We start from the raw sequence: 10,921 nt of genomic DNA on the forward strand, positions 1-10,921 counted from the left end.
GGGTTCGAGAGAGGTGGAGGAGAGGTAGAGCTGGGTATCATCAGCGTACATGTGAAAACTGACGTTGTGTTGCTGGATGATATCACCAAGGAGCAGCATGTAGATAGAAACATAGAAAATAGGAGTGGGCCATTCGGCCCTTCGAGCTTGTGAAATAGGAGGGGACCAAGGATAGTTCCTTGTGGGACACCAGAGGCGACAGTGCAGGAGCGGGACGAGAAGCCATTGCAGGTGATTCTATGACCACAGCTGGAGAGATAGCAATGAAACCAGGCGAGTGCAGTCCCATCCAACTGGGCAACAGTGGAGAGGTGTTAGAGCAGAATTTTGTGGTCAACCGCGTCAAAGGCTGCAGACACGCCCAGAAGGACGAGAATAATAAATTACTTTCATCGCAGTCAATTGGGATGTCATTTGTGACCTTGGTAAGAGCAGTTTCGGTACTGTGGCAGGGGCGGAAGCCTGATTGGAGGGATTCAAACAAGGCGTTCTGGGAAAGGTGGGCACATCCAAAATCACTCATTTGACACAACAAAGCAGATAATCTCTTTAAAACCCTCAGAATGCTCATCTAAAACTGGCCAATAATATATCTACAAAGCATATCTTCTACTGTTCGCTCTCTCTCCGTGGGGAAAGTCTCCAGTATCCAATTTGCACCTCCTTTCTGATTGCATAAGCAAGGTAGGTAACTCACCACATTGGGAAAATCTCTGCATGGACCTCATTGCATAGCAAAAAGTCAGCCTTGAAAGAGAACTCCCCCTCCCCTCCCCTCCCCCCATTTCCACCTTTCACATCCTGTCACCCTTGTTTGTCTCTATGAGGGAGGCCAACAATTTAGTGCTAATTGTGCTGAATATTGGACACATATGCACTGTGGACCCTTGCATGCTAGGAACTAGATTCAGTTGAAGCAAACTCATTGCACTTGCATCTAAAAGAAAGAAGGCTTTCATCTCATCATGCTGGGCTGGTCCCAGAAGTAAGTGGGACATATGTTAAGTTGCTGAACCATTCAGTTCCCACAAGCCTTGAGTGTCACAGAAATATGTCATAGTTACCCAATGTGTGTCCACAACTGCGACAGGGCTCACTCAGGCTGGCAGCTGGCTGTTGAATATCCATCCTCGGGGCTGTAGGAGGGTTGGGATTTTTCCAGCCATTGCATTTACAGGTCTCATTAGCCTAGAGAGAAATTATATATATTAATACTTAAAACAATGGCCATAATATCATAATGTACTAATCATATAGATCTTGCTCAGTGAGGGGTCTTTTTATAAAAATAAATGCATTTGAGTATTATCTAAATAATTTTTAAGATAATATGTAATAACTCCATGCACTTTGACAGAGGGAGAGAGAAGAAAGCAGTTTTATCAAATTTCAATTTATTAATTCATTACTCGTTACTTCCCTGGTATCCAGGGTATAGTTTCCATGGTAAACACTGCTCACTGCTTTTGAGCAATGTAATAGGTTTGTGGGGAAAAGGGTGACTGAAACATTGCATCTGCCATTGGTCCCTGATAACCATGTGACTGTAATATAACAAAGTGACATCATGGAAGAAAGCTCAATTGATTTTTTGGGGTTATTAAAAAAAAATCTCAAAATAAGGTAACAGTGTTAGAAATTTTAAAATTGGAAAGGGATAGTTTTATCATTTTCTTACCTTTTATTGTTTTATGCATATATATTCGGAAATCTCCCACGACAATGCTCGAGTCGGACGAGCATAAGGTTTGTGTGACCAGGAAAGTGTTAAATGAGATGCGATACTTAAAGTGTGCATTATACATCAAACTTAACGGCTCGGATTTTGCGGTGGGTAATGATGGAGAATGGTCAGCATCGCCATCATTACCCCTCTGAAACTGACCATAACTTCAGGATTTAGCATAGGTGCATCTAAACACGGAAATCCTGAAGTTGCGGTCAGTCATCCACTGCTCTGGACCCCGTTCCCCCATCTCCTCCCCCTCCCCCATCCCCACCCCACAGCTGGTAATCTGTGAAATCAGTGGAACTGATGAAAACTTGAGCATTTCTGTGCTGATATCGCTGTTAAATATCCGCTGTTTTAATAATGTATTGATTGCTGAACAACCGTTCTGGCCCTAAAAAACTAATTTGGATATTTGTAGACTGTCAATTTTTTCCATTATAAGAACATAAGAATTAGGAACAGGAGTAGGCCATCTAGCCCCTCGAGCCTGCTCCGCCATTCAACAAGATCATGACTGATCTGGTCGTGGACTCAGCTCCACTTACCCGCCCGCTCTCCATAACCCCCAATTCCCTTATTGGTTAAAAATCTATCTATCTGTGATTTGAATACATTCAATGAGCTAGCCTCAACTGCTTCCTTGGGCAGAGAATTCCACAGATTCACAACCCTCTGGGAGAAGAAATTCCTTCTCAACTCGGTTTTAAATTGGCTCCCCGTATTTTGAGGCTGTGCCCCCTAGTTCTAGTCTCCCCGACCAGTGGAAACAACCTCTCTGCCTCTATCTTGTCTATCCCTTTCATTATTTTAAATGTTTCTATAAGATCACCCCTCATCCTTCTGAACTCCAACGAGTAAAGACCCAGTCTACTCAATCTATCATCATAAGGTAACCCCCTCATCTCCGGAATCAGCCTAGTGAGTCGTCTCTGTACCCCCTCCAAAGCTAGTATATCCTTCCTTAAGTAAGGTGACCAAAACTGCACGCAGTACTCCAGGTGCGGCCTCACCAATACCCTGCACAGTTGCAGCAGGACCTCCCTGCTTTTGTACTCCATCCCTCTCGCAATGAAGGCCAACATTCCATTCGCCTTCCTGATTACCTGCTGCACCTGCAAACTAACTTTTGTGCATCGAGAGGTGGGCACCGGAGGGACTGGAGTGCATCATCACGCCGGCAACCAAATTTTAATTTGATTTTATGTTTTTAAGTTAATTTGTTTTAATTGCCGGTGCTTTTAGTGTCCCCCTCCCCTTTTATAGGGGGCACTTGGAAAAAAATTTGATTCTGTGCCCAAAAAAAAAGGGCCTTGTAAATGTTGGTGTTTCCCCCAGATTGGGGGGTACGGTTTAATGTTTTTTTGTTTACTCCTAAAAGAGTTTCATGCACAAGGACCCCCAGGTCCCACCGCAGCATGTTGTAATTTCTCCCCATTCAAATAATATTCCCTTTTACTGTTTTTTTTTCCCCAAGGTGGATGACCTCACATTTTCCAACATTGTATTCCATCTGCCAAACCTTAGCCCATTCGCTTAATCTATCTAAGTCTCTTTGCAGCCTCTCTGTGTCCTCTACACAACCTGCTTTCCCACTAATCTTTGTGTCATCTGCAAATTTTGTTACACTACACTCTGTCCCATGTTCCAGGTCATCTATGTATGTTGTAAACAGTTGTGGTCCCAGTACCAATCCCTGTGGCACACCACTAACCACCGATTTCCAACCCAAAAAGGACCCATTTATCCCGACTCTCTGCTTTCTGTTAACCAGCCAATTCTCGATCCATGCTAATACATTTCCTCTGACTCCGCGTACCTTTATCTTCTGCAGTAACCTTTTGTGTGGCACCTTATCGAATGCCTTTTGGAAATCTAAATACACCACATCCATCGGTACACCTCTATCCACCATGCTAGTTATATCCTCAAAGAATTCCAGTAAATTAGTTAAACATGATTTCCCCTTCATGAATCCATATTGCGTCTGCTTGATTGCACTATTCCTATCTAAATGTCCCGCTATTTCTTCCTTAATGATAGCTTCATGCATTTTCCCCACTACAGATGTTAAATTAACCGGCCTATAGTTACCTGCCTTTAGTCTGCCCCCTTTTTTAAACAGAGGCGTTACATTAGCTGCTTTCCAATCCGCTGGTACCTCCCCAGAGTCCAGAGAATTTTGGTAGATTATAACGAATGCATCTGCTATAACTTCCGCCATCTCTTTTAATACCCTGGGATGCATTTCATCAGGACCAGGGGACTTGTCTACCTGGAGTCCCATTAGCCTGTCCAGCACTACCCCCCTAGTGATAGTGATTGTCTCAAGGTCCTCCCTTCCCACATTCCCGTGACCAGCAATTTTTGGCATGGTTTTTGTGTCTTCCACTGTGAAGACCGAAGCAAAATAATTGTTTTAAGGTCTCAGCCATTTCCACATTTCCCATTATTAAATCCCTCTTCTCATCTTCTAAGGGACCAACATTTACTTTAGTCACTCTCTTCCGTTTTATATATCGGTAAAAGCTTTTATTATCTGTTTTTATGTTTTGCGCAAGTTTACTTTCGTAATCTATCTTTCCTTTCTTTATTGCTTTCTTAGACATTCTTTGCTGTCGTTTAAAATTTTCCCAATCTTCTATTTTCCCACTAACCTTGGCCACCTTATACGCATTGGTTTTTAATTTGATACTCTCCTTTATTTCCTTGGTTATCCACGGCTGGTTATCCCTTCTCTAACCGCCCTTCTTTTTCACTGGAATATATTTTTGTTGAGCACTATGAAAGAGCTCCTTAAAAGTCCTCCGCTGTTCCTCAATTGTGCCACCGTTTAGTCTGTGTTCCCAGTCTACTTTAGCTAACTCTGCCCTCATCCCACTGTAGTCCCCTTTATTTCAGCATTGTACACTCATTTGAGACACTTCTTCCTCACCCTTATGATAAAAATTAGTTTTTTTTTTTAAACTTTTAAATGGTTTTAAAGTTTGTTCATGCTATTTCAGATTCTACCTTATCCCCATGTGAAAGTCCCAAACCTCATTTCGCTCTCTATAACATTTTTTAAAAGTGATGATAATAGCGTTTTTTTATTTCCTGGTTTGCAGTCTGTGAGAATTCTTCAATGTGATTGGCTGCTTAGACAGCTTGTTGACGTCACTGCAGCACTACGCTAGGGAGTCTCATTACACAGCGCTACAATCATTTGCACGTCGAGAAAGGTAAACTTCTCTCCACAGAGATTGCGAGAACTTTGTGGGCAGCTTTTTTTGATGCCTGAGGTGATGCCTTAGCATTGCCCATGACTGAAAATTATGGGCCAAAATATATCATATAGATACAGGGTACAGGAAGGTGAGCAATGGAATAGTCAGAAATATATGCAGTACAATAGTTAAAAATATATTTTTACTTTTGTCTGTGACCAAAGTCACTGACGATCAATTGTTATAAATTAACCAATTTATGGGTGTTATTACTGCAGCTGAGAGAAGTATTCATCGCTGTTCTGGTAAACAGTGGTTTCCAGTTTTCAGCTGAACTCCAGGTAATTATAGCCCCAAGTTCAGATGAACAAAAGGATTTCCAAATATATTTATGATCAAATAAAGGCTAACAATATGTATATTTGTTCATAATGTGTGCACATTTATATTCATGAATGAACACTATAATTATATAAAGCCTGGGCTCAGCCTCGTCGAGCAGGGATTCCGATGGATGAATCGTTACAAAAATAAACAAGGCGTGTGTGCTTCTCAGTAGCAGGCACGAAATGAAACACAGAGTACAATAACACTTCAGTTCTAATCATGTATATCAATTAGAGGAACTTACCATTTCTTTCAAAGCCAACTGCTAAACAGATGACAATATTAGCAATAGATTCCCAATGCTATGTATATTATTAATAACCAGTAAAAGTATATTTCAAAGATGCAACACTTCTCAGGACTGAGTTGAGAAGATGATAAATCTGAGAGCAAAGCTCTTACAATTTCTAATTCTTTTTGAATTTCTCCATATCTTCTTAAACGCACACCTACTTATTCTATAATTCACTTTGGGTTCAGATGACTGACATAAATAATTAGCAGTGTGTTTTTAGTATAAGCACAGATGGTTACCCTGCAGTAATTCTTGGGATTGTCTGATCAAACTATATATATTACTTACAACAAATGTCTGAGAGGGAACTGAAGGTAATAATTCAATTTAAAAGTGTTGCTTTTGTGCAGGTTTATTCAACACAAGAGACACAGATTTCAGCAGTAACTGCTATATAGAAGATGTGCAGCCGTATATAACATGATAAATACCTCCATATGAGGCCCTGATTGAGTAATTCACAAAGACAAAAGGGATTTATCTTCAGTGGTGTGGATATATTGATCACACACCAGTGCTGAGCCAGGCATATCTATTCTAAACATGTTGTATTTTATTTTTTAACTGCAAGAAAAAAAGCAAAGTATTTCTTCATTTTCCACCTCAGGAAAATTAGTTGAAACAAATTTGTAATCTATCAGGATTATAGTATGGTAACACAATATAGTTATTTCCACAAAGGATTTTTCTACAAGTTATAAATTCAATAACTTCTCTTGCAATTCACTGCTAGACATGTTATCCTACATGTATTTATTGCAATACCAACAACTCAACTGTCCTAATTTAATGGGATGTCCTGATTTTGCACGTTATTTTCAATCTTTCAATCTCATCCTAATGTCACAACTTCATAGAGACTTTCCTGCATTTAATTTCTGCTCTTATGTCCTCTAAGCTGCCTCCCAAAAACAACCAGATGTGATCTTCCAAGTCTTTCTGCCAACACACCGCTCCATTCCACCAACTCCCGTTGCTTTCTGTACTTCCTTTTCCTCTCCCAGGGATTCTCTCTGGTCACTCTCACTCTGCTCCTCTCCCATGGAGTCTTCTTAGCTGTTCCCAATTCACTCCCGAGGAATCTCTCTGGCCGCTCAGCTCTGTTCCTTTTCACAAGGCAACGACAGCCGCTCGCATTCCGCTCTATCCTAAGGAGATTCTGTGGCTGCTTCTGTGCAATTTTGCTGGACACTCCCATTTCCATTCCTCTTCCATTCAGTGTCTTCAGTGGGCCCCATTTCACTCCTTTCCTTTCCCAATAGTCTCTCTCCCAATCCTGCTCTTTCTGCTCATGAAGTCGCTCTGCCCCCTCTTTAAATATATAATGTTGTTTCTTTCAATGCTCTAATAAAATATAGTACTGAGTATATTCAAGGATGAGATAGATAAGATTTTTGAGGGGAATCAAGGGATATGGCGATCGGATGGGAAAGTGGAGTTGAGGTTGAAGATTAGCAATTATCTTATTGAATGGCGGAGCAGGCTCGAGGGGCCGTATGGCCTACTGTAAGAATCCTGAGAAATTTCCATTTTAGATTTCCACTAAGACAAAATGAAATAAGCATTATTCGTTGTAGGTTTAAATTTGTATTTAGTAACTATTAGTCAATGCATGCCAATTCTTGAATAATAATGCTTTTAAACTAGTGTAATATGCCTTGAATAGACCCGGTTGGATTTTAAAATGCAAGAGGTTTTGGGCCTGCTTTACCAAATATTAAAAATACAGACTTCACCAACCTTGTTAGCAAAGTGATAGTCAGTCTGTGAGAAAAGCTGAGAGAATTAATGGAATTCCAGAGACTGAGATGAGAGGCAGGGACGTGGGAAGGTTACGAATTACATGATAGTTGGTTTTTATTGAATTTTTTTGAATAGATCTATAAATGTGTGTAAGAATTAAATGTAGGAGTTTGTAGCTGTATGCAATGATAACCTGAATTACGTATAACATGTAACCCTTTTTCTTATGCTTAAAAGTCTGTGAGTATGCTGTAACCAGACAACCTGGGGTGAGAAAGATTGCCAAGGTCAAATAGACTGCAGTTAGCCTGGGAACCAAGGTTAGGTGCAGTTACCACTGTGCTGGAATGCTGTAACATCCACAGTGAATTAGAAAAACAAAAGCCAACAGCAAAAGCCATATCTCCACCCAAGGAGACATTATCCTTTTGTATTGCCATAACTACCCCAGATGAGAATCTTGATGGTCAAAAACAGATGATCTAAGAGCGTCATCGGACGAAAAACCTGCGTAAGCCAAGGTGGTATGAATGTGGCATCTTTATGACTGGATTTTGGGTTTGGGTGTCAGTCAGTGATTGGTGTCCTCCTGAAATAGAGATTTTGAATGAGAGTAAGGGTATAGGAAGGGGGTCTTAACAGCTACAAATGGTAGAAGATTTCAGGAGTAGACAATTTCAGGGCAATCAAGGAAACACCCGGGAGACAGAGAGACACACAAGAGACACAGGGTGCAGCCTACTCATGGTTGTGGCTTCTACCAGAGTATAAGGGGTAACACAAGTCTCAATTATACTCTAAACTGCTGCTCGAATACTGTAATGTATTAAGTCTTGCTTGTGCTGAATAAAGTTGGTGACTGTCCCCAATGCAGATCAACTTTGAATCATTTGGAACTTGGGTCGCCCTGGGATTTTACACTACTCCTGCTCCTAATTGTTATGTTCTTATAGGAAACTAAGCCTATCAATACCAATGATTTGAGTTCCCCATTTAGGCACTTTAAAATTTAAAAAACACATAACATTTTCTGAGATTACACTACTCCCTCTCCCCCCTCCCCCCTCCCCTCCCCCAATCTTTTACACAAAACGTTAAATTGAGGCGTCTTTGGTGAGCGTAAAAGATCCCAGAAGAGCAGGAAGTTCTCCCGGTGTCCTAACCAATATTTATACCTCAACCGACATCACGAAATGCAGATTGTCTTTTAATTTATCCCACTGTTGTTTGTGGGGCCTTGCTGCATACAAATTGGCTGCCATGTTTCCCTGCACTGCAATAGTGACTACACTTCAAAAGTACTTCATTGGTTGTGAAGGACTTTGGGTTGTTCTGAATTCGTGAAAGATGCTATTTCAATGCAAGTTAGTTATTACTTTAGATTATCTACTGCTGTTAATTAAAATCCTGCATCCAAACTAGCACAGGGTTTAATTTGATATCAACGGGAATTTTATTTGCTATTTTCTGCCATAATAACAACCTGCATTTATATAGTGCCTTTAACATAGTAAAACATCCCAAAGGAGCATTATCAATCAACATTTGACAATGAGCTACATAAGGAGATATTAGGGCAGAAACTTGGTCAAAGAAGAAGTTTTTGAGGGAGGATAGAGAAGTAGAAAGGAAGAGGGGTTTAGTGGGGGAATTCCAGAGCTTAGGACCTTGGCAGCTGATGACACGGTCATCAATAATTGAGCAATTATAATCAGGGATGCTCACGAGACCAGAACTGGAGGAGTGTAGATATCTCAGATGGTTGTAGAGCTGAACGAGTTTACAGAGTTAGGGAGGACTGAGACTGTGGAGGGATTTGAAAACAAATTAAAAATGCAGTACACTGCAATTTACACATTTATTGTAAAAAAAAATCCATAACAAAAAATCCCCTGCCATTCCTGCAGAAAATGGAAAAAATTATTGTCTTTTCTATCTCAGAAGTATTTTTCTTTCTCTCTTGTATCATAATTTCTTATCTCATTCCTTTTCACCACTTGCCCTCTTTTTCATCTCTCTTGCTGTCTGAGAAGCCATCAGTCTTTCCTTCCTCCCCTCCCTGACTGCTAACAGTAGACTGCTCCAAAGCACTATATAAATTAGATTTTTTTTTAAGTGCATTTAAAATTCCCATCTGTAAAAGAAAAGTTGTATCGGAGAAAACACTTAACTAAAAAGTTTTAGAAAGCTAAGGATGGGGTATTTGAAAATTCATGACATTACACGTAGTAAAATAAAGCAATCCTGATTTTCTCCACTTGCTTCTCAAATTTGATCAGACTGCTAGTCCTACACGAATAGGCTAAAATATTCTCTCACTTAACACCAACAAGACCAAAGTCATTCTGTTCAGCTCCTGCCAAAAAATGGAACATCCAAACTCCTAGTTTTATCCCTCTGCCTGGTCACTGGCTCAGGCTGAATTTAAGTGTTATGTTTGATCCTCAGTAGAGCTTCACATCCACATCCTACCCATCATCACCACCTATCCCTGCAGTTTCATCTAGTCCTATACCAGTAGGTGCCCTCTGCTCTTCCAACTCTCACTGCATCAACCCCATCTGTGTCCCACCTTTAGTGGCATGGAACATCAGCCTTCCGACTATATGCTCAAACTCCCCCTAAATTTCCCACTTTTGTTGTCTCTCCCCAATTTCTAAAGCCTCATCTCAGATCTACCACTGGCTAATGCTTTGGTCACCTTCCCAAATCTTCTGTTTTCACCTCTGAAGGTGGCACCTTGGAGCATTTACTATATTAAAAAGGGTGCTATTTAATTGTTGTTGAGGTTGCAAATTGAGAGGCATGGTGTTACTTGTCAAGCGGTTTGTCTATTTACAACACATCGGTGCTCGCACCTGGTCTCAGAGACTCTCGAGCATATCATAATTTTAAAAACTATATTTTTTTTGCTCCCAATTTTCTGCCCTCTTCTGAATACAGTTCCAAAGGCACCATACACTCTCAGCTGTCTCGCCCCAGTGACCATTCTTCATGTATGATCCTAAACAATGAGTGTGCAGGGTTAAGAATTGTTTTATTGTAGAAGAGGCAATGGAGGAAGGATGTGGTACTTTTTATTCTCCACATGAAAACATTTCAGTTCTAAAATACATGCTCTGTCACCTGGTTTAAGGAAATGCATTGGAGAACAAAAAAGCGACTTGACCCCCAAGCCTTGGAAACGCAGACGAAGATTCTGGCCATTGTGCAGCCCCTGGATGAAGCGGACACTTGCGGCTCTGCCTCTTACCTTGCACGCTGAGAAAACCCCGAGTTTCTCCAGCTTCTTGGCCCGGGGGAAAGCGCGGACCTGAGCTTTGCGCTGGACTGAGCGTTGCTGGCTGCTGCTGGCGCCGGGGCGGGCGGGGTCGGCCGGACTCGGGGCGGCGGCGGCGGCGGCGGCGGCTGCAGCAACGGCGGGCGAGGCCGCAGCCGCGGCCTGGGCCTGCGACTGCGACTGCGATTGCGACTGGTAGGGCGGCTGAGGCCGGGCCTGCGAGGCTTGCGCTGCCTCCGCCATCACGGTGGCCCGCTCTCTGCCATGGAAACCACCAGGGC

General features: G+C 41.6%; 1 protein-coding gene across 1 annotated transcript in view; it reads right to left on the reverse strand.

Annotated features, from left to right (window-relative positions):
• kat2a (K(lysine) acetyltransferase 2A) overlaps positions 1-10,914 on the reverse strand; it is a 56,002-nt gene extending 45,088 nt beyond the window's left edge. The window contains exons 1-2 of the mRNA XM_070864311.1: positions 10,614-10,914; positions 1,065-1,188 (exon numbers count right to left, since the gene is read on the reverse strand). Of these exons, the coding sequence (XP_070720412.1) occupies positions 1,065-1,188; positions 10,614-10,883 (394 nt within the window). The 5' untranslated portion in view covers positions 10,884-10,914. The remainder of the gene's footprint in view (positions 1-1,064; positions 1,189-10,613) is intronic.
• Positions 10,915-10,921: the final 7 nt, after the last annotated feature.

This window comes from Pristiophorus japonicus, chromosome 21 (assembly GCF_044704955.1).
Source record: "Pristiophorus japonicus isolate sPriJap1 chromosome 21, sPriJap1.hap1, whole genome shotgun sequence".
In the NCBI taxonomy this organism is placed as follows: Eukaryota; Metazoa; Chordata; class Chondrichthyes; family Pristiophoridae; genus Pristiophorus; species Pristiophorus japonicus.